At 37.2% G+C, this 24,985-nt stretch overlaps 1 protein-coding gene across 19 annotated transcripts in view; it reads left to right on the top strand.

Moving 5' to 3' along the window:
• Positions 1 to 24,985, top strand: part of Fmn1 (formin 1) — a 395,944-nt gene that overhangs the window by 69,120 nt on the left and 301,839 nt on the right. The window contains exon 1 of one of the 19 annotated variants that reach the window (XM_078049881.1): positions 7,899 to 8,094. The exons of the other annotated variants lie outside the window; for them this stretch is intronic. Within the exon in view, the coding sequence (XP_077906007.1) occupies positions 7,962 to 8,094 (133 nt within the window). The 5' untranslated portion in view covers positions 7,899 to 7,961. Of the gene's footprint in view, positions 1 to 7,898; positions 8,095 to 24,985 lie in introns of those variants that run through there. 19 annotated transcript variants of the gene reach the window in all.

The raw sequence follows: 24,985 nt of genomic DNA, 5'->3' as shown, positions 1-24,985 counted from the left end.
GGTTTCTATCTTAAAAGTTTCATCAGTGTGTGAAAAATCTTTATTGAGTTTTCAGTTTATAAAGTAGGTTACTAGCCAGGTGTGGTGATGCACACCTGTAATCTCAGTGGCTCAGGAAGCTGAGGCAGAAGGATCAAGAGTTCAAAGCCAGCCTCAGCAACTTAGCAAGGTCCTAAGAAACTCAGAGAGACCCTGTCTCTAAATAAAATATAAAAAGGGCTGGGGCTATGGCTCAGTGGTTAAGTGCCCCTGGATTCAATCTGTGGTACCAAAAAAAAAAAAAAAAGTCAGTTATACTTGTATTTCATTTAGTAATAGTGATCTCTTTTTATTTATTTTAGTTGGAATTAGATCTAGGCTCACCTGTTAACATATTAATTCTTGTCCATTTCTTGAGACAGTTAATTGAGAGGTCTCTGTCTGGTCAGAATCCAGTTTGTTAGAGGGTCTCAGGACCTAATGTGATCCTGGGGGAGCATTAACCATAGCATTACTTATTTGAGTGGTTCTTATTCTGAAATTTATTGAGCAAGAGGATCTGTGGTTGATTAATGATGATCCAGGCAACCATGTGATCTTTTTTTTTTTTTAAGAGAGAGGGAGGGAGAGGGAGAGGTGGGCAGAGAGAGAGAGAGAAGAAGAGAGAGAGAGAATTTTTTAATATTTATTTTTTAGTTTTCGGTAGACACAACATCTTTATTTTATTTTTATATGGTGCTGAGGATTGAACCCAGCGCCCTGCACATGCCAGGTGAGTGCCCTACCGCTTGAGCCACATCCCCAGCCCCCATGTGATCCTTTTTGAGATGATTTTTTTGAAGGGAAACAGACTGGCCCGACTGCCTCTCGGTTGGAAGGAACCTAAGATGTGAAACCTCTTCCTCGATCCTTGTCAACAGGACTGTCTCATTCATCTCTTCCCTAGCCAGCCAGCTCCTAATACAGTGCCTGGAAAACAGTAGGAGTTCAACATGGCTTTTTGCAACATGCCTCTTGCAGTTTTCTCTAACTCCCACATAGCACCATGATGGCATCTTGCAAACTCTCCGCAGATCTTGAAACCACAGTTCTTTCTTTGTCAGGAATCACCTTGCCTTTAATCAACATGTAGCCTCTGTCCCACATTGCAGTGACACAGCCACAATTATTTACGGGTATCAGTTTTCCTTCCCCAGGTTTCAGGGCCAGAGGACTCTCTGGGAAGGCGGATCCAGAGGAGTTCAGGTTTCATGCTCCTGCATGTTGGCCAGAGCAGTAATTTGCCTTCCTCCCTTTCCCTGGTTTCTGCTCCAACCTGCCTGCAGCCTGCATTGCCCTTTTATTGCCTCCTCTTCTTGTCTGCTGAATCGGTTCGATCCAGGCTTGGGGCCAGGATTCATGGCTCTTTCATTTCAGCACATTTCCTGCAGAAAAAATCGAAGTGCTGAGAACCCTCAGCTAAAGCTATGACACTTCTTCAGTGAGTTTTGGAGGTACTCCTGAGTAATGAGAGTAGATGTAGAGTTGGTCTCTCTCAAATCTTTGGACATTAGAAGCCCCGACTCCCCACCATCTATCTGCCCCACCTTCCTATCAGCTCTTATCTCACAGTCTGCTTCCCTGCACACAAACTGTGTGCCTCAAAGCTCTTCATTCTTCTGAGCACTGCATGCTGCTTTGCTGAACTGCCCACCATACCCTTCAGTTTCCTCCCCATTCACCTGGCATCCTGTCCCCATCTTGGTGACACTTCCTTAGTCACTTTGCCCGTGTATTCCTCCAGAGTCCAGGAAAACATTCTGTGTCTCTGTACACGGTGCTTAATAATACACTGGGTCTCTGATGAGGATGTACATTGCTCCTGACCAGGGAAAACTCCTTGTGGTCAACAACTACCGTGTGTGCAGTGGCAGCCCCACTTGCACGTTTACACAGTGCTCTGTCATTTGTGAAGCCCTTTCATCTGTATAATCTTGTCTGGTTTTCACAACTGCACTGTGAGGTCGGTATTATCATCATCCGCTTGTATTTAGATTTTTAGAAGCTACTATTTCAACTGAGTGACTTATTGCAAAGAATAGCATTTAATCATTAAAAGAGATGGTTTTTAATGGGAAATTTGGCATTTTTAAAATGGTCTGTAAATAGCCAATCAGTCATGCTTAGGAAGTTAAACATTTAGGTGTTTAGAGGCATAATACCGAAATTCTTTCTGTACAAACTTGCATGAAAATAAGATGTCCTCAGTCACTGGAGATGTGTGTACTTTTACAAAAATTTCACCACATAAAATTTGCCTTTTAAAGCTGTAATCCAGATATCCAGATTTGAAAAGCCAAACCACAATTTGTAAACCCCACTAGATATTTCCTTTAAGTAACTAAGTATTCATAGGTACTGTCTGAGTACTTTGGCACTTGCAATCCAGGAAGAGTCTAATTTTCTGTAGTTAAAACTAATCTTCAAGACCAAATTTTAAAACAAAATTATTTTACCAGGTGATAATAGCTAACATTTATTTACAGCTTACTAGATGTCAGAACTTTCTATGTATTATCTCCAAACCTTACCAGAGATTTTGAGAGAGGTTGTTCCCTCCAGTGTATAGAGGATGAAAGGTGACCTTCTTAGCTGATTGCTCACAGCTAGTGGGAACTGGACAGGGATCAGCTTCTGTGTTTGACTGCTTCACGAGCCTTCCCTGGATATAATCTTATTATAAGATATCATGCTATTTTTGAGAACGGGGTGATAAGGAGAAATTCAGCCCCTTTCAGTTATTTCAGAATTTCACAATAGTGGGGCAGTGGGCTTGCAAAGGGCTTTCATGTATCCCAGGGAAGAACCTCAGTGAGTTTCTGCTGATGTCAAAGACTTCAAGGCCCCAGCAAAAGACAGTGACACATTGTGTCTTTAAGAGTTGTCCTTATGGCAAGCAAGTCTCTGTGATCTTCCAAATTAAAAAAAAAAAAAAAAAAGTGAAGAAAAATAAAAACAAATCTCCTCCCCTTTTTTAAAAAATTAGTGTTAATTAATCCTGTGCAAAGAATGTAATACAGGGAATGAAAGAATGCTGTGGCATCCAGTGTCTGATTTATGGATTTTTTATTTGTTCTTTTTAGTTACACATGACGGTAGAATATATTTTGACATATCATACATACATGGAATATAACTTCCCATTCTTGTGGTTGTACTGATGTGGAGTTACACAGGTCATGTATTCATAAAAGAAAATTTTATATATATATATATATATAACCAAGTTAGAAAAAATAGATGCTATAAGATTAAAGCAATATTTTATGTGTTGATGGTAAAGAAAAACTGTTTTCTATTCCCTTGATTCTCAACCCTGGCTGCATACACATCAGGACCAACTAAGAGAACTTTAAAGAAATTCCAATGCTCAATCCCAAGCAGTAATCCAAAAAGAAGACCCCATACATTCTGCTTAATGGTAGGGACATAGGAAACATTTCTGATAAGCACAGGTGGGTGACATACATGGTCAGAAGTGGTGAGTGGCACAGTACTATAACCAGCATAGCAAAAAGTTGACCACTTCCACCTCATTTTTATGTTTTGGAACTTTTCCACAGTGAATGCCTATGTTTTCTTTTACCCACGCCATATTTATTTCTCCTTTCTTCTGAAGCTAGCACCCCTCTTTTTCTTTGAGGATCTGTATTGCACCCTTATCTCTTTGTGTGATTAGAATGAAGCTAGTCTCTGGAACTAGAGGTGATCATGTGACACAGGTGGCCAATGCAAATTTATATCACCTGATCACTGTGACAGGCTCAGGGATGGGCACATTTTCCAAGTTAAGCTTTGAAGAGTTACTGCCCACTCTTTTGCTGGACCAGTTGGCACACTTCTTTAATAACTGTTTACCAAGCTAAATGGGTAATGAGGCTGTAATGACAATTCTGACCCCACAAGGGGAAGGTAGAATCAAGAGGTGCAGAGAGACGCCTTATGATAGCGTTTGAGCACCTGGATTGAACCATGTCCATAATCCCGGACCTTTGGGTTAAATGAGCTCCTGAATTCCATTTTACTGAAGCCAGTTTGGTTAGATTTCTGTCATTTGAAATATAAAGAGTTAAAACTAACTCTTCTCAGTGGGGCCAAGACACCAAACAAAGGAAATGATGTGTTGCTATTGGGCTGAAGAATCATGACAGGAACGTACCCTTCTGGGAAGTCTAAGTTTCTGTTAAAACACCCCCCACCCCAAAGCACTAGGTCTGTCTGACCAACAACCCTTTCCATATCATCTACCCCCACCTACTACTTTCAGGGTTTCCTTTTCTAGATATGCTTGGTTTAGGACTAAACAGAGTCTAGGCCTTGTTATTTGTCCCCTGAAAATTAATTTAGTACTTAATATGCTATAACACTACTTTTGGGAACCATGGCCACATGGAGAGAGGCTCAGCTGTGTGCCATGTGTTAAGTCACAGGCAGGGTTGAATCAAGGACATACACTAACAGTGCAGAGGACCTGGATGCCAGGTTTAGGGATGTGTACCTAATCCGACAGGTGATGAAAAGCCAGGGAAGGCCTTTGAGCAGAAGAGTGATGTCCCCAACCTTGGTTCAGAAAGAGTAACCAGACAGCAGAGTGAAGAGTGGCAAGAGTTTAGAAAAAAGGTCAATTTGTGATTGTTGCAATTGAGAACTCAAATGGGGGCTGGAAAGAAAGTGAAGGATATGAAAACCATTGTACAAATAGATCCAGGGCTTGTTAATCTGCAATTGAAGGAAAGAAAAGGATTCTAAATAATTCTAAAATTCGAGCTTCAGTGATAAGAATATGGATATGCCATAAACCCATTTGAATGTAGCCAAACTATTTAAGCTCTCGTGGACTGTCTGTTCATTTATGAGGCATTAATTATAACTATGAGTAATTACTTAGCAGGTGATTATGAGGATGGATAGAGACATAGCTATGTAATAGCTTTTACCTCAATGTCTGGCACCTGGTACATGCTAAATTAACGTTAGTACTTGACTCTGCACTGTGCCAATCTCCCACTGTTCCTACATATAAGAAATATAACCAGTTTCCTCTCCTGTCAGATTATGAAGCAAGGTCATAGCAGCCCTCTGAACAAAGACCCTGACTCTTAGCTCTTTGTAGAAACAAGCTCAGAGTAGATAGGCCAGCATGGGTCAGCTTGGCATTCACAGCTTTGACACAGGCACCAAGACTGTTCTCTCACATTGCACGGGTCACCAGCAGCCCTTAGATGTGAATATCGCTGCATCATCCAGTGGGACTGTTTAAAAGGCCATGTCAGGATATCAGCCTGGTTGTTTATTTTGTTGTATTTTATACACTCAAGGCACGTAGAGGGCATGCATGAAATTTACTGAGGGCTAAGATTGAAAGGGTGAGTCTGATGTATACTTCCTAGAATCAGTATTAATTTTATAAAGCCAATTCTGAACTACCTTACTTTCCCACTATGGCGAATTTTTATTTAAAAGTGCAATTATATAGTTACTTGAGCTCAGAAAGCACAAGAATGTTTTAAGGAAGAATAAAAACTAATAGAGTATCATGAGCACATATAAGTCCCCTTGACTTAATTGTTTGGGGTGAGTATAGCTTAGGGTTTTCAAATCTTTTAGGCTTCAGCTGACTAAGAACATAGTGCTTCATCCTGCCAGCAAGGGAGGATTTGTTTCACTGTTTGGTTAGTGGTGATAATTCCCAGGAATCCTCTGCTGTGCTTGGGGGTTGTTGTTCCTCATTTGTGGATTCCTTAGTCCACTGCTCTGACTGCACCATCAGCCCCTTAAAATCAGAGATTGTGCCTCATCCACACTGTTTGAAGTACATGTTTTAAAACTGAGAAGTAATTCTTGTCAGCAATGTTGTTATTGGGAAGTGAGATGATAGAGGATCTCCACTTTTATATCATGGGAAAATAAATGTGATACTGTGGCAAACTCTACTGGAGATGAGAGAATATGGTACTTCCTTTGAGCTTTGATCTATAGACAGTCCAGAACATTGCAAACAATATTGACATTGAATTGAATATGCCCCCTTAGTCTCTCATGTGGCCTGAGGGAGCCGAAATACAAAGTAGACTCTGCTTATTGACAAAGGGCAAGTTAATTTTTGTTGTTGAACTAAGCCTTTGGAGAAAGTGGACTGTAAATCATGGATGGTTGGTTTTATATACTGTTCTTCTTATAATATCTTCTAGCCATCCTTCCATCTGTCCTATGTAGAATGTTCTCCAGTTCACATATCTGGGGACATATAGATGTATATGTATAGTACCCTACAGAAAAAGCCCAAATTTCCACTTGAAGTAATGGGAAGAAGGAGGTGACCTGATTTTCATCCCAGACTGTAGGCTCATAGTACTATAAGCAGCTCAGTGTATAGAGCAACAGATGTTTGTCCACACATTTTCAGAAGCAAGAATCTTAGAGATTGTCAAAAATGGGAAGTAGATGAAAAAGAAATACTTTAAAAAAACACATAAAGTTAAATATATGAGGATGTTCATTGTAATTCACAGAAGAGAAAAAGATGCATCCAGTAAAGAGGGAATGGGTAAAATAAATGTGCATAAATCCCTGTACCTATATCCATGAAATGTGTATGTAGTCACCTATTTTTAAAAATTGATGTAGCCATATATGAACCAACAAAGAATAATGACCAAGAAATTTTGGAAAATGAAAAGACAGCTAGATCAACCTGGAGAGCTGTATGTTTTTTTCACTACATGGATATGTTTATATACCCCTCATAAAACAATGGTAATCTCTAAGGGAGGGAACATGAGAATTTTTTTTTTCATTTTTGGATCATTCAATTCCAAATTGATTAGTGTTCCCCAATGAACATGCACAAGATGATCAACTTTGAAAATCTTTTTTTTTCCCCCTGGTGCATGGAAAAGCATCCTGGTTAACCACCCTGTATACACAGTATGAGCACAGTCTGTGGTCTGACTCATAACACAGAAGATGGTGGTGGCCCTTGGGAAAGGTAAGGCGGAAAATACACTGAGTGGAGTTAGCACTTGTGCTATCTTTAGCAGGTGTGCCATAAATTGCTAACATAAAATATTTTTATCTGTCTTTTTAAAAAAATGTTCTTTAAAGTCTTAGAGCAAAAGAACAGATTCTTTGTGAGAAATACAAAACAATTGTCCTCTAACTTGAAGCTCTCGGTCAGTTGTGTATGTCCTTAGAATTAGAGGTCAGAGTCCTGAATCAAACTGTGCCTTCAGTTAGCATTGTGACCTCAAATTGAGTCACTTAATTGCTGATCTCTTGTTTCCTCCACCTGTTAAAATTGATAATAATAATCCTTAACGTCACATTCCTGAGTGGGGTGTTGTGATGCTTAATAAGATCATGTTGGCAAAATGCTTTGAGCTCTTTAGATAAAAGACACAATATAAACACAAAGTCACATTAGGATAATTATATAGTGATTTTTCACATTTAGGGTTTATATCCAAGGCTGAATACAATGATGGAGGTCATCCTAGGAGAGCAGGGATGGAGATTGTCTTTCCAAATCTGAAAATAAAATTCCTAACACATGCTGAGGGTAGATATAGTAGAAATATTGGTTTTTAGAAAAAGACAGCTTAGTTTTGAGAGATGTTTCAAAATGTGAAAGTACAAAATTATTTTAAGTTCTATGTTTAGCTGAAAACATCTTTTGTAAATGAGATGATCTCTCCCATCTCCTGAAAGAGGAAAAAATAAAAGGAAGCTCTTCAAGAATATCATTGCTATTTATAAAGTTTTATCATTAATATGCTGGTGAAGTGGTGAAACCTGTCTGACCCACGGTGCATACGGAAGGTTGACTCACCGCTGCTTGGCAGTCTCTTCCCAGGTGGCACTGTACCAGTTGCTCCTGTGATGGAGCAGAGGACGCACGTCCTCTCCCTACATTCCTCCTTCTCAGGCTGTCCTGAGAGCCCAGCATGTTTACTGCAGGCTCCCCACCCTTTGGCACTGTGAGTGCGCGCTACCACTATAGTCCAAGGTACAGACATCCAATTTCAGTTCCCAAGGCTTGGAAGTGCCGACTCAGGAGGTCAGTAACCCCAGAGGAAGGTAAGCCTGAAAGCAGAATCCTGCTCTTACTTGCAGGTGGGGAAAGAAGAGTTTTATTTGAAATGGAGATAAGTCTAGATTATAAGAGTTGAAGTTCCTCTTTACTTTTCTAGTTTTTATGAACTGTACTGTGAAAGAAAAATTCTTGGTGAAAGGTCATTGTCTGGCACATAAGTTAATTTAGATGTCCTGCAATCATAGCCTGTAGAGCTTTTGATTTCAATTAAAAATCATATCATCTGAATATTAATATTTTTCTTATATTCCATTGCACAAAACTAAGGATTAGTATGTTTAATTTGTAAAGGAAAGTTTTGAAGTAATCTTTCTCTGGAGAGATTGTTTTCATCATATGGTCTTTGCAGTATGAACGTGACTTTCTTTTTAAATACAAAGGCTCTATACCACACTTTAAAGACAGGTTGATGTAATAAAATGCTATGTCAATATTGACAGATAGTTTATCTAGATTATTTAGCCAAAGTATGCAAAAACATGTTGTGTCTAATATTTAAATAATATTCTTTGCATTTAATAGTTAATGTGGGCATTTTTAGAATGTAAGAGAAAGAGATTTTTCTATTTCTTTTTACCTGTAAGAACTGTCTCTCATCCATATCAAAACTGTTTCACTTTATGTTCAAGTTAGAGAAATTACTTAGGAGAAATAAATTATGTAAAATATATTAATTTCAGTCTTAAGGGAATAGTTGACATTTTTTATTTTCCTATTTCTGTTTCCTGGTGCTTATTTGAGGCCATCTATATTTTCTCTTTTTTCTAGTTTGTTCTAATCTTTTAGATGGGCTTCTTAATATACCCCTGAAAATCTTCATTTGGAGAGGAAATCAGCCATTTCCAATGGTTACAAGTGGAGTGGATTTTAAACCATGAGAAAACTTATTGATAAAACAAATGAAAATATTCCTTAGGTTATAATTGCGTAGTGGAGACTAGTAATTAAAACAGAAAAAGCTGAAGATTTTTATAGAGATGTGTAGACAATGAGTAAGATAATTTTAAGTTTCCAGACTATATTTTGTGAACTTTAGCATTACTTAGAGATACATGCAGGCTCACATTTGCTTAGAATTGACACAGTTTCATCTGATGAAAATAAATTAGAATCAGTTTAAGAAAAAGTTTGAGCAAATTCAGAACATATTGTATCAGTATTTTTATTTGGGATATCAAAGATTTTCTTTCTAGGAACATAGAGAAGGTTGTTATTCCTCTTCCCTATTACCATCCCCATTACCAATAACCTACGATAAAATAACAGTAGGCATTGAAATGCAGGGTTAATCTGAATTCTATTCCTAGTCCAAAAACTAATTTGCTCCATGGCCCTGAGTACATTTTTTTTATAACCAATGTTTTGCTTTCATGGTTCTTCCTTTAAGAAGATAGTCCTCTTTGTGTCCTTTCTGTCTTAATTGGGATTATACAAACATGTTTGCTGTATAATGAGTGCTAATTGTTAGTAGATGTGGGTGAAGCACATAGCACAGATTAATGTTTATTATCAGAATCACTGCAAAACATTTGTTATTTTACATTTGTTATTTCGTGTCTCTATAAATTCATGGTTTTGTTTTTTTGGTTTTGGTGGTGAGCTATATCCCCAAACTGAGCTATATCCCCACCTCTATAAATTCTTATCTCTGAAGTGGACTTTATAAATTTATTGGAGTACAAGAACCTATGTAGCTTAATCCATATAGTTGAGATTATTTTTTCAATAGCAATTATTACAGTAAAATTATTTGTTTGGGGGGGAAATTGTTAAAGAGCATATCTGAGTTAAATAAGAATACTCCAAGAAATGAATGCTACCTTGTAAATCTCATAGCTCCTGTATTTCCCAGAATGCTAGTAATCAAAATGTAGCTATGGCTTCCTTTCACTCCAGATTTTAAATTACTCTCAGGTAAATTTCGGATATCCGCATTGTCCTCTCTATGGCAGGAAATTACAAATGTTTTCGTTGCTATTGCCAGAATCTGAGGGTGTATAGCTTCCAGCAGTGGCACCTGGGTTTGTTTTCTTTCTCTCTCTTTTGAAATGGGGGCTGGGGGGTTGTGAGCCCTGTTGGAAGGGTGTGATTTCTTTGTCAACACTCAACAGTCAAAACATTATTTCCTACATTAATCACCAGAAACTGCTAGCAAAGACCTGTGTCCTTTTACTACCGGCACAGACCGAAAACTGGACCTTTGTTTTCTCCCCCATTGTTCTTGAGTTCTCGATAAGTGATAAACCTGGACCTAAGAGTGAGTTTAATTTCAAGCCAGATATTCTCAGCCCCTGTGGGATAATCCATACCTCATATTAACTCTGGGTCATTGACTTCATTGCTATGCTTAATTGGTTGTGGTAGTAAATAGTGTTGGTGGTAATAATGATAACAACCATTTATTGAGTGCTATAAAAAGTGCTTTAGGATCTCACCTTGTTTAATTCTCACAAGAGGTTTGGGAAATCTCTGTTCTATTTTATACATGAAAAAAAACTGCTCAAAGTCAGGTGGATAGTAACCATTCTGAATCCAAGGCCTAGATTTTCTCATGGAAAAAAATTTTGTATCTTGTATTATTTATTTTTGCAATTTATTATTGTGTTTGGAGTTCCCTTCTGCAGGCAGTCTGAGAGAGGAATGGGGTAGCTAATCGTGAGCAGAAGGAATCTAATCCCAGGAGGTTGAATGCACAAGAAGATTTTTTCCAAGTTATGTCCCTGAACAAAGCAAGAATTAGTATTTTTTTTAAAAAGAACACTTTAAAATAGGGATTTTTTTCTAATCAGTTATAAAGAATAAAATTAGGCTTTCTGGTCTATAGGTCAACTCTATAGGTCAACTCCAGTGAAAAACTCAATCTAAAAATAGCTGTCTTTTCTCCAATGTGTAATTTTGGTGCCTTTGTTAAGGGTCAGATGATTGTATCTCTGTGGGTTTGTCTGTGTTTTCTATCCTGTTCCGTTTTCTACGAGTCTGTTTTTATGCCAGTACCAGACCACACCAATTTTGTTACTGTAGCTCTGTAGTATATTTTGAAGTTAAGGATTGTGATGCCTCCAGCATTCCTTGTTTTGTTTAGAATTTTCAAGCTGTTCGTTTTAGTTCTGTGAAGAATGTCATTGGTATTTTGAGAGGGGTTGCATTGAATCTTTGATTGCTTAGAGCGGTTACATTGAATCTGTAGACTGCTGTTGGTAATATGACCATTTTAACAGTATTTCCTCAGTAAAATGGGAATTCATGTACTTGCTTTTAGGGCTAAGGAAAATCATAGCACTAACCAAATGTCAGGGTAATAGCTAAAATTTGGTACCCATTTTTTTTGTTTTTGTTTTGTTTTGTTTTAACCGGGGACTGTACCCAGAGGTGTTTAACCACTGAGCCACATCTCCAGTTCTTTTTACTATTTATCTTGAGACAGGCTATCACTAAATTGCTGAAGCTGGCCTAGAACTTGCAAACTTCCTGCCTCAGCCTCCAGAGCTGCTGGGGATCCCCTTTTTATAGTTAGATCTTGTATATTCCTTTAAGATGAGAGACTCCAACCACTGTCCACCTCAACTAGACTCTTTGACTCTTACCTGCCCAGAGCTACTTGAGAAACATTGTGATGGTTGTTATAAGCAGGCATGTGAGAGAATCTAGTGAAATATAATGATGCAAATGGCTCTGCTGGGAGAAGTTAAGGTGGTGGGGAATGCTGTCACCTGAAACCACTAAGGTCTATGAAATCTCCTGACTACAAAGAGTTAAGAGTCAAGCAGTGGTGTAGAAAGAGAACTCCTTAAGTGGTAACTGAAATCTGGCCAAGAAAAGCAGCAGCAGGAGTCTGAGAGCAGGTTTAGGAACATGAAGGCCAGACAGGTGAGGAAGAACCACAGGTCTAGTGGAAACAGGTTAGCAGTGCCAATCACCTGATTGATGCAGGTGCTGACCACAGCTGAGCCTCAGGTGCTGGCTGCTTTGTGGGTGTGGCCTGTGGGAGAACCATCTGCCTTGAAAAGATGGTGATCAGGGAGGTGGGGGTGGGGGTGGGGGTGGATGTGAGGGAGGCTGGCAAGACAGCAAGTCTGTCTCTGATCAAGATATCTTTGTGAGTTGAGGATGAATCTGATCTCCTTATCAGAGCTGAGCACAGGCCCTTAAGGACTTGGGCCTTACATATCTCTTTCCTGAGCAGCCTATGATCCAGTCTGTTGAAACATATGCCATCTTCTGAACACACACATTCCTTATGCGTTCCATATGTGTCCCTTCAGCTTTGCCCAGGTAAGTTGTATGTATTCTGCAAGCATCAAGTATTATTTCCTGTGAGAATGGTCCTGTCCTGCCCCTCTCACTTAGCACTGCCTTAGATGGCTCTACTCTGGGTCACATTAGCACTCTCCTTTAGCATTTAGGTTCTAAGAACTCATTTAGTTCTTCATTTTCCTTGTGGGAGACTGACTCCTTGGAGGCAAGGACTTGTCTTAGCTCTCTTTGCATCACATAATGCAGTACCCAGTGTACAAGGTGCTTAACCAGCATTGACTGAATGGACAAATGAAGTTTTGATGACCATGTAAATATTGCTTGTAAAATTGATACACTGATCATATATTGAACTAAAGATGAGCAAAAGTCATAGTTCATCTTCTGAGGCCTGTTTAGCAGTTGGTTGAATGGTAAAGATAGAGATGTTCACAACTTTTCAAACGTAGATAGGCAAAATTAGGAAGGAAGAAAACTTCCAGGAGTCAATGATCTTATCAGTTAAAATAGTCATTTTCATTTTTTTAATTACGGTGCTTTACAGGCTTTGGGGTTTTGTCTGTAATCAGGAGGTGGAAAACACAGACTTTACAGCTCCCATGAGACACTGCAGCAGCCATTACTCTGTATTTACTTACTGGCTCTCTCCAATAAAGGTGCATTGTTGGTCATGCAGCAGAGGAAGGAAATCCTAAGTGCTTTTGTCATGAGACAAAGAGAGACTCATGTTTGCATGATGTTCTTGTGGTGACTGCAAACAAGCAGCTGGATGATTCAAGTGGTTGAAACAACAATGACATGTTCCAGAAAAGGAACAGATGAGACACAGACAGGCTTCTGGCAATCCAGTGACCATACATTGCATGTTCAAATCTTTTCTGAAAAAAATGTCTTGGAAAATATTCAGATTTTCATGATTTCTATATATGTATGATTAGGTCTCAATGTTCAGGAAGCACTAGGCCAATTATTTCTAATTATATCATTGCCCTGAGGTTAGGCCCTTAGGGTGCTTTGCTTAGAGTCCTGGGTTGCTTGGTTGTTCCTTCTTGGACAAACAGGAGCAATACTCCACAGGCCTGGGCTGTCCATTCTTGCAGAAGTTAAAGATGAAGTGCAGGTACTAGCAGTATTATCCTATAGGGCCTTTAGGACACAGCAGATTCAGAAGGAAATCAAGTTGACATTCTATACAGAAGAGACAGTAGGAAACTAGCTGGGAGCCCCTGGAGAGCTGCCAAGGGAGGAGACTTGACTTAGACCTCAGGGAGCCAAGCCTGGAGAAATCCCTGAGCTGAAGAGCAGCAAATGGCTCTTTATCTGGTTTCCCACAATTGTGAGTAAAAACTTGGTAAGAATAATTAAAGGGTAGGGTAACTAATTCTGCATAACTAATTAATGAAGCAATTTTCAGCCAGGATTGATTTCACTGTTAAAGAGATCTCTGCTTTGAAGTAGGTGCTGGCTGCTTTGTGGCTGTGGCCTGTGGGAGAACCATCTGCGTTGAAAAGGTGGTGATGGTACTCCTTATAATTGAGGAGATGGTCTAGAAGGAGTCAGAGCTAAAGGTACTCACCACCATGGCCATGGAGCTGGCTCAGAGATGGAGCACTAAAAATCACAGACAAAGTGTTCAAAGTGATGAGGGAAATGTGTACTTTATTGTGGCTGGTATTATTATTCAAGGGGCTCCCATCTAGAAAGAGGACTGTAATAATGGTGGGTGTTATTTAATTTAAGGTTGGGGTAGACTGTACCTTCATGTACTGATGCCTGGTGAGTTTTGTGTGTTCTATAGGAATCCAGCTATTGACTGAAAGGGCCATGCTTCATGGAGGAGCAAACTGTCATTGGAGAAGATGGCTTCATAATTGGGTATACCCTACCCTACATTCACAGCTTTTATGTAAAAAACAATATTGAACAAGAGCAGAACTTGGGTATAGAAAGAAAGACTAGAAGAAATCCACTAAAATACTGTAATAGTCATCCTCGATATTGGAGCTATGGTTGACTTTTTTCCTTGTATTCATCTGTATCTTCACTAAAAGCAAATTCTACCTTAATAATAAATTTTTAAAGGGACAGAGAGAAGGGCTCTTGAAACAAATGTCACCAGCTACGCAGCTTTGGTTCATTTTTTAAAAAATCAATTAATATTTTTTCAGTACTGGGGATTCAACCGAGGACCTTGCAGATGCCAGGCAAATGTTCTACATCTGAGGTATAACTGCAGCTTGTGCTTTATTTTAATTAACTCCTAATTGAAGGTATAAGAGGCTTGGATGGTTCAAAACAATGGATTATTCCAAGTCACAAATACATAGAAATACTCATTTTGTTTAATTCCTACCTCGAAGTTGACTGGATTCACATCAAGTAGTCAGTCAACTTTTGGGAAGTATACATTAGAACAAATGACCACAGAGTACATGGGTCAATGTTTGGACACAGGGCTCCAAATTATACCAAGAAATGCAGACATTGGAGACGTAGCCAATTTAGAGGTTGATATGCCTTGGGGTGTCAAACATTTTGTTTGTGCTTTGGCCATAAGTATTTTATTCCCTTGTTCCCTCCACACTGAAGCCATTGTGAAGAAAACAGAGAAGCCTTTACTCAATTGTCAACGTGTGTGAGAGCAAAGGTTCTGTGAACTTCTTCCTACCTTCTTTTCATTTCTGCACACTGATACTACAGAGTGTGGTTGTGACCTGGCAGCTACACCTTTTTGACAATATAAGCTCAGTAGCTCTAGGACTTCAGAGTTGTGTAACTTTGTGCCGTACCCTCCATTTCTTCCCGTCTGCACACATCACTTGCCAGAAGACTCCCATCCCATTATCTGTATCGCACATTGATTGCCATTCCTCAACTCTAAGTTGTGTGGGCTCTTGGAGCACAGAGAGGACATCTGAAACTTCTGTTGATGGAGCAGCAATGAAGTAGAGCATATGCCAGTCACCTAATGCATTGGGGTCTTTGGTAACCACCTTCTCACCTCTACTGTCACTGGAGAGTTTTTGTGAGTTTAAACCCCCTGGTGTCTGAAATTCTTCTCATGTGTAGCCCTTTCATTAGGCACCTCCAAGGATTTTTAGAATGTTTTTGGATTGCTATGCTTACTACTAGTTAAATGGAACAATAACAATTTCAATATTTTTCTTAATTAAAAGAATTATATAAGAAAACTACTATAGGAAACAAAAAGGCAACAAAAAATAAAATCTTCCATAACCCAACTGCCTCAACTCTTTTCATAAAGGCAGATAAGGTCCATCTATTTTATATTTTTATACTACTTCCTAAGGTTACTTCAAACCTTTAATATCTCTATGTAATCTTGTTAATTATAGCTTCTTAAATTATAATGGATGATAATATTTTATCATTTAGATGAACTATGGTACTAAATCTATTATTAAACATTTAGGTTATTTCTGACTTGAAATTAATAGAAAATACCATGGTTGATATCTTTATTCACATAGCTTTTTGTTTCTATTAGATTATTTCCTTAAAGCAAATTTATAGATATATAAGTAATAAAAAGATATATTTTATTAATACTATGCTTTCTTCCAAAGAATTATCCTAATACATAACACTATCAATACAAATAAAATGGTAATTACAGTCTTTATTTTAAGCAGCTTTATGGAGATATAATACACATGCCATCTAATTAACCCATTTAAAAAGTAAAATTCAGTAGGTTTTAATATATTCAGAGGATTGTGCAACCATCATTACAATTCTAGAACATTTTCTTTATCCTCCCCCTCTAAAACCCCATATCCATTAGCAGTAGTACTCACCGTTTCCCCACAATTCTCTTCAGCCCTGGAAACCACTATTTTCTGCCTCTGTAGATTTGCCTATTCTGAACATTTCAAATAAATGGAATCATTATATATTATATATAATATAATATAAATAATATATACTAATATAATATATACATAAAGAAATATTCCATTGTATGGATATAGCTCCTTATGTTTATCCATTCATAAGCAGGTGGACATTTAGGTTGTTTCTATCTTTTAGTGGTTATGAATAATGCTGCTATGAACATCTGTGTATAGACATATGCTTTCCTTTCTCTTGGGTATATACAAAGGAGTAGAATTGCTAAGTTATATTGTAATTCTATGTTTAATCTTTTGGGGAAATGCCAGATTGTTTTCCAGAGCTGCTGCACCACTTTATCTCCCCACCTACAATGTATGAGGGGTCCAATTTCTTTACATCCATACCAACACTTGTTATCTGCCTTTTTTTGTGTGTGTGTGTGATGCTGGGGATTTACCCCAGGGTCTCGTGCATGTGAGGGAAGCACTCCACCAACTGAGCTGTATCTCCAGCCCTGTTATCATCTTTTTGATTATAGCCACTCTACTAGGTATACAGTGGTATTTTAATGATATGCATTTCACAGGATTTTAAAAAACTTTTTTCATATTTTAAATTACCTGGGTAGAGTTGAAAGCATTTTACAACACATTTTTTAAATCAATATAATTTATAGAATGAATATGCAAAGCATATAGAAAACAACAGAAATGAATCAGCTTAAAGACTGTGAGAGAAATGTGCCATCAGAAATAAATATAAGATCAGAAATAGCATTAAAAAAAACAACTAACATTTGAGTAGCAGTTTATAACTACATAGCACATATATATTAACTCATTTACTCTGAATAATTATCATCTTAAGTGTTATCCAAAGGCAACTTTAAAAAATGTAAAGGACTCTGTTTGGATCTTCATTAAGGTTAATAAAAATATATTACATGTAAAGGCATTAAAAATTATTTTTGTGTGGAAAAATTTTAATGAGCTAAGAATACTGACAAGTTGTATACTGACAAGTAGAAAATGTCTACTGGATAGCAGAATGATTTTAATTGAGATTTAATACATTTTAAAATAAAATATTTGTTATTTTAAAATGCCTTATATCAAAAATGCTTTATTGAGTTGCATACATAGAAATCCATCTTGAATGTAGTCAGACATTAAAAGACAGAGAAAAGAGAAATTCTAATACAAAGTATATGATCCTCTATTGATGTAATTTGGAGGGTGCAACAAAATAGCTTTCCTCAAAAAGTGCTCTTCCCACTTTACTAGTATGGAATTTTATTCTTTTTTTTTTTTGATCATTAAAAAAACATTTTATGACCATTATGGAAAAAATGCATCAGCAGGATAAAGAAAATATTTTCTCTCATCATCACTCACAGAAAAATTACTGTTACAATTATATTTCCATCCAATTTTCTCAAAATACATTTAAAGAATCTCTGTACTTGAATATATAATGTTTTTAGCTCAGCCTGTTATAAACATTATCACATATTTTCAAATCTTTCAACACATTGTTTTAATGTTGTGAATTCTTCTCTTGAGAGAATAAGCTATCCATTTACTATAATTTCCTAATTTGGCTTATTTATAATTTTTTAGTGTTTTAAAAATGTGATAAACATAGGACATGCATTTTAGAAAATTTGTTTATGGTAGATTCCCAGGAGAAGTAGTATATTATCAAAATGAATTTTATTTGCCTTTTCATATTTATTATCAAATTGTTCATCCAAATTGTACTCCATATATTCTTACCTAAAGAGTATTTTTACATATATTCATGTATTTATTTGACAAAGCTTATCAGGAATTTCTATGTCCAGGTGCTGCATGAAGACTAGGACTAGCACACATGATGGGCTCTGCCCTGCTTTCTTGGTAGACAGGGGCTAAGCCACTAATCTGTTACTAACATTGCATGGTTTTGTAGTTTTAGCCATTCTGATTTGATGGGGGAGTGTTATATTTTATTGTTCTTTTAAACTATATTACTTCCATTACTAGTGATAGTGAAAATTTCCCCATACTGATTGGTCATTTATCCTTATTTGTACTTTGCCCATTATCTATTAAAGTGTTAACAAAAATATAGAAACTCTCATGGATTTGCATGGTGTCTTTGCACAGGTACCTCCCAAGTATTATTTGCATGATAGAATAAAGACATGTGTTAATTTAATAAAATGTTTTAGTTTATTTGTGACTAAACCAAGTACCCATCTTCATGTTGGTTAGAATCTTGAGGAATGCTCCAGTCCAATTTGGACCAATTTCTTCCTTGGTTTTGAGATAAAGTTCTGGCAAGTTTGCTAAGTGTTTAGGTTTCTTCTTGGGTTAATTGTGGACATTGGGCCATTTTTGGTATTAGACTGGATAACTCCCTGTTCTACAAACTGATCATCTGAAGGATTCATATTGGGAAGCAGAGTAGTAATCAATATTGTAGGCTGAGGTCACTGACAGGGGCCAAAGGCAATAATGTGTGAAATTTAGGATGAATTGCTTTTGGGGGTTTGTCTGGATTTACTAAGACAAGGGAGTTGTTTGGGCAAATATTGTCTTTTTAGGGTCTCTTTGAAGTGGCCATCTAATGAATCAAGAAAAGGGCAGTTAAATCCCTCTCAGTGAGAACATCAAAAGAGGAATCGGATACAATTACATATCAGGAGCCAAGGGCTATCTGTTGACCTTTCTTAAGAGCAGAGAGAGGAATTTGGATGATTGGGTAGTTTTTATGATAACAGTGACCTTTTCTTTTTATCCTTTCACTTTTTTCCCCTTTTTTGGTCTCCATCTTAAATTTCTCTGGGCCCATCCTTGCTCAGTTATTCAGTAGCAGTTAAATGATCAGAAAATAAAAGTAATGTCTTGCTAATACCAGAGACTCTTCATGGGTCCTCCACATTGCACTCTTGTACTTTCATAATTTGATTTTTTTTCCTTAGGTTTAAGAGAAGCAGGATCATTCCATTTGGGATTATTTTATTTTCTTTGTTCTCTATTCATGAGGGTAAGAGATATATAGAAGATTCACACCCACTGATTATTTCAGCATGTTCCTTACCTTTGTGTTCTTTCCCCTTTCATGAAAACTTTTTACCAAAGTAGCAAGTATTTTGTTAAGTTTTCTGACTGAGTTTAATATTGCTTCTGATTTCTTGTTAGGCTGACAGAGATGCCCATGAGAAAAAAACTGCTAAAGTGTAAGCACACAGAAATGAGAACCTAGGGCTTCGTGGAAGGGTGGCCACAACATGGCACACACCCTGACACTCTTCTGTCCTGTGCCAGGGAAGGCATCACTACCAAGTCACAGACCCTTCCATGGATCCTGAACATGGCCTCCGAGTTCTTGCCACATTGTGTTCTAGCCACTCGTTCTCATCAACATGGCATCCAATCTGAAACCTATGTTCTTTTCTGGCCTCATCTACAACACATCTCGTGGGCTTCAAAAGTTAACTTGAGTTCAATGATGAGTGGCCTACATGAAATATCTGAAATATAATGTCATTTCCCTTTTCTTTTTCTAAAAAGAGGGACAAAGAGAAAGCCATCTAAGTAGATGGAAATGGGTTTGATTCCTTTGATTGCTATTGCTAACTCTGAGGCTCATAGAGTGAGGTGGTAAGTGCTATGAATAAATTACTTGAGAGAGAAAATTGATGACAAAAAGGCTGTTACACCAAGGCCATTCAGCTGGAAGAATATTTGGGCAGGAGTCTGAATGACGTTAAGAAATCTCGGAGCAGGGTAGGGATTGAATTCCAGCAGAGGAAGCACCAAGTATAAATGCCAGAGATGAGAGTGAGGTTGCTATGTTCACAGAACAAGAAGGTCGAGGTGGCAAGAATTGAGTGAGTAAGGAGCAGGGTAGGGGATGCTCCTCAAGGCCAGGGTTTTGCTTTGTGTTTTAACTATGATGGGAAGTCATTAGAGGATTTTGATCTGAGGAATGGTGTGACTGTTTAAAAGATCCCTAGTGTGCTTTGTGGAGAATATTATGTGGTGGGAGGGGCAGAAGTAGTAGAAGGGAAAAGAGATGGAGATTATTTCAGTTGCCCAGAATATTTCCCTTTCATAACTCATGCTAACTGATTTTTTGTTTGTTTATTTGTTTTTGCCTGCTCTTTTCCTGATAGAAGAAACTCAGAATGTCCCAGAGAAAATCTTTGTTTCTAATGGTGAGGGATGACTCTTGCTGTCTGAGAACATGCCTCCATTTAGTAATAAAACGTCCAGAGCATCCTAGCATATGGCATAGAATCAATAGAACCAGAATAAAACTATTTAATACTAGCCCTTCCCATTCTGATCCCCTGGATCTAAGCATTGGAAGAGAGAGTATTGTGCATTGGTTTTCAGGCCAGAGCATGTACTTCCTACTGAAGAAAACTCCCCTGCTCATAGGGGATTCGGTTCTCAGTGGCTGAAGCCATCTTGGATGTGCTGAGTCTCAGATATGTCATTTTCCCTAACTTCATGTTAGGGTGTTTATGACTTTCCCAAGAAATATTCTTTGTAATTCCTCAGTTTACAGAGTGTTGAATCCCAGGGTACTTCTACCACCCTTCTGAGGCCTTGGAAGAGGAACATTTCTATCTTCTTTTACTACAGACACCATAAATGAAATTAAAACCTTCTCATGACTTCTTTAAAAAATTGGTACAAATATTAAGACTCATATTACTGTTGTTTTAAAAATAGAGTTAAAAAAATCTGCAAAGAAAATCGTGTCAAGTCCCTTCAGCAAAGTAACTTCTTTTCTAATTTACATCTAATTATTCAATTCTTCCTTTACTATTTTCTCTTTTTAGTTAATTCACACTGTCCTTGATTCCTTAGCAAATTACAGAACTGTTTTAGAATTAAATTGGCTTGAAGACATTGCTGCAGGAATAGATGCCTATTTCCAGTGTCCCTAGTAATGATGTTTTCTTTTCCTTCAGCTGATTTGGTTCCCAAGAGCTGGAGCTGTCTTGGGTGTGCTAAGTTCTCTGATTTGTCATTTTCTCATATGAAGGGGGGGTGGCTGTCCCAAGGAATTTTCTGCATTCCTATCTTTAATATATGATCATCATTGCAAATAAAGGAAGAAAAGATAAAACATTTGGTGCTGTCATTCACTAGCAATGAGTAACTATTGTGACCCGTATTCTTTTTATTTTTTATGGGTTCTTTTTAGTTATACATAGCAGTAGAATCTAGTTTGATATATTTATACAAGCATGAAATATATATTTTTCTATTTAGTATCCCAATCTTGTGGATGTACATGATGGTAAGATTCACTGTGGTATGTTTGTATATGTATATAGGAAAGTCATATCGAACTCATTCCACTGTCTTTCTTTGTGACCTGCATTCTTATTTTAAATTGTAAAATGTAAGCTGATAGTAAAGACTTGACCCCTGAAATACTTGTCAGTGCAACACAATTCAGTCTAGTCATCTTAGCAGTTCTGAAGCCATTATTGACTATCTTTGCACTTACAATTTCTCAACAACACTAGACTCTTACATTGTGGAATTGGTCCTGGGAAAGTTTATCATGATCTTGAATATATTGATAAGTTCTTATTGTCTGAAAAGTATATGATGAATTCCATTTTATTCTTAGTATAGATTTAACTCACTTTATGGATCAGTTATTTTCCTGAAAATTTTGCTTATGAAGTTAATTTTCTTTTAGCAAATTGATTTTTTATGCTGACATGCATTTTAAATTGGAGCTGTGTTTTCTAGTAGGATTACAGCCCAAAGGCATGACAAAATCACATTGGAGATTGTAACATCCCCTCAGGAAGAAAATGGCAATTTTCAGAATAGTGATAAAATGCTAAAAACAAGTTAGTAAATTGAAGGTGATTAAGGTTATTTTCATGTTTGACTGAATAGATTTAAAGTGTAAATGGAAAAAGTACATGATAACTTAGCTGAATAAGACTTCTGAAAAGACTCCTCTACTGCAAGAAAACATGAAACCACTTTGCTGCCTTAGTGGTTTTCCCCACCTTTGTCATATTGTACTTAGAAGGGAGGCTGAAGAACAACAGAAGTATTTCAAAGTGAGTAAAATAAAATTTGAGAATGTATTCATTGAACCATTTATTTGAACTTGAATATGAACTTTAAGGAAAAATGTAGTTCTGTCCCAATCTATCTTTTTGGCTTCAATAGCATCTAATTCAGCACTTGGCAACAAGTAATAATTCTAACAGCAAAGATTTATGTAGTACCCTGCTCTGAGTGCATTGCACATGTTAACTCTTTTATCTTTATAGCAACTCCAGAAGACAGGAACTATCCTTTCACAGAGTACACTGGAATGTAGAGAGGTTTGAGTAACTATCCCAAGTTCCTTTGGCTAGTCAGAGGTTGGAACTGAGACACAAACTCAGGCTGTTCTATTCCAAGATCCACATCAAATTTAAAAGTAGGTGCTCACTACAACTGATAAAAAGGAATGGGACTTATTTCTGGGTGTTCTATACATACACTGTTCATGCAATGTTTGCAAAATTCATTCAATAAGTATCATTATACACTTCTAAAAACAGTCATTATATTAGAAACTGAAGAATGAACCAGGTAAAGTTCTACCTCCCCATAAAACTTTCCCCTGGACCTCAGAGACAAAATTAACAAGTATATAAATATATTCTGTAAAGAAAAACTTAGATGGCTGTGAAAATAAACTCTAGAGTCATCAATTTTAAACAAGGAGATCAGAGAAGGCCTAATTAGTTTCCTGCTTTAAAATTTTGGGAAAAATATATAAATATTGCATACTCATATGTGAAGATTTTATCATAAATTTCCCTCTAATGGAAATTGAATAAAACTGAAGTCAGACAGTGTTTCCACATTCTGTCTCCAACTTCAGAAGGCATATGGAAGGGGCAAAAAGCAGAAGGGCATCATTTCATTTGGGTTTTATCATGGGTTATACCTGATGAAGCAAACTTTTGGGGTTCATCTTATAATGTTGGTCTCAGTGATACCCAATAGCACTTAAATTTTATGGTGGAATATGTTCTTTGTCAAGAAGAGAGAGAAAACCGTAATAAGGAAGAAGGGAGGAAAACAAGAAAGGAGGGAGGGAAGGAGGAACTTAGGGGTGATTTAAGACTGCATTTACCTTCTACCTGATGGCACTAGTTTCTGTTTGCTTAAATTTTAGTCTTATGAAAATAATGCAGCTATGGAGCCTGAAAGAGAGTTTCCATTCTCCTGCCCCCTAAAGTTTTACTCCTCTAGTTACACACCCATTCCAGCACATTTTTACTTCTCGTACAGATAACATTCTTTCACTGGAAATTAAGGAGGAAACTGCATCTCTAATAAAAGAATAAATGCTTCTGAGGCTTGTTCTAGGTGGCTTATGAAGACACAGCATTGGGAAAAGGCTCTGAAGTCTCACAGCCTCTTGGTGAAGCAGATACACAAAATAAACTCGCACATGACAAACTACAACATGATAGAGTTTGCGCATGAGTACAGAGTATGCCAAAGTAAAAGTGGAGATTAGTGTTGTCTGGAAAGACACAAATAAATTTGTTAGAGGAACTGAGGTTTAAGGAGGGCCCTGAAGGATGGACAGTGGTTTGTCTTTCAGATACAGGTAGATGGTCAGGTAATACTGTGTGGTATGGGAATGGAAAGCAGCCCAGTGAGACTGTGTGGATCCATGTGCCAGGTCTTAGAGGGGGATTTGAAAAGTGCATTGAGACCAAGCATCAAAGGGCCTCCTATCCCATCAGGGAGATTATAAGAAGGGTCATTGAAGGTTTATAAGAAGGGAAATGTCATCATGGACTAGGGGGATAGGACTTGAAAACAACTACACAAAGTCTCATTAGATCTCATATTAGCAAAGAATATCAGGTAAATATAGCTTTGTTTAAAATAGAATTTATTTTGCACTTTGGATGTGTATACGAAGTATCAGGCAGGGGTTACTTTGAAGTATTACAGAATTATATAGTTTTTAAATTAGAATACTCTAACACATTGGCAACCTTCTGAACTTTTCTGAATTTACACATCTTGAAAACAATACATCACAGTCAGTGGTTTGGACTGACCTGCCAGATTTGATTCACAATGCAGCATTAATTCACTCAAGAATTTTCGATGCTATACCTTTTTTTGGTGGTCAGGCTTATTTAAATGCATTTCTTACTTTTTTTACTTACTTTTTATTATAAAGTAATACTTGCTTACTGAATAAAATTTGAAAGGTCCATTGGAAAAAATGTAGAGAGTACAGAAAAATGTAAATAAAATGAAACTTGTGCTAACATTTTGCTATCTTTCCTTGCACACATTAAATTAAAGTAAAAATTGTACTTTGTGCCTCATATCATACCTTGGATACTTTTCTGCATGTAAATATTCTTTGAAAATTAAATAACTTGATAACATTCCACAATATTGGCTGTATTATAACTTATGACATTTAGCTTCTCACTTTTTTTCTATCATGTATCTTATTTTGATGGACATCTTATATATACAGATCTTGAAAACAAAGATAATTAGTCTAGGAAAGATTCAAACAAATGGAATTTTGTAGGTCAAAGGATAAGAACATGTTTTAATATTTTAGAACAGGAATTGGCAAACTTGTTCCATAGAGTCAAATAGTAAATATTTTTGACATTGTGGTCTATTTGGTCTCTGCTGCTGCTGCCACTTTCTTTGTCCTCTACTTTCCTCCCTCTTCTCCTTCTCCTCCTTTAAA

Source organism: Ictidomys tridecemlineatus, chromosome 5 (assembly GCF_052094955.1).
Source record: "Ictidomys tridecemlineatus isolate mIctTri1 chromosome 5, mIctTri1.hap1, whole genome shotgun sequence".
Taxonomy (NCBI): Eukaryota; Metazoa; Chordata; class Mammalia; order Rodentia; family Sciuridae; genus Ictidomys; species Ictidomys tridecemlineatus.
Note: the sequence above shows the minus strand (reverse complement) of the source record. Positions and strands in the feature narration are given on the sequence as shown.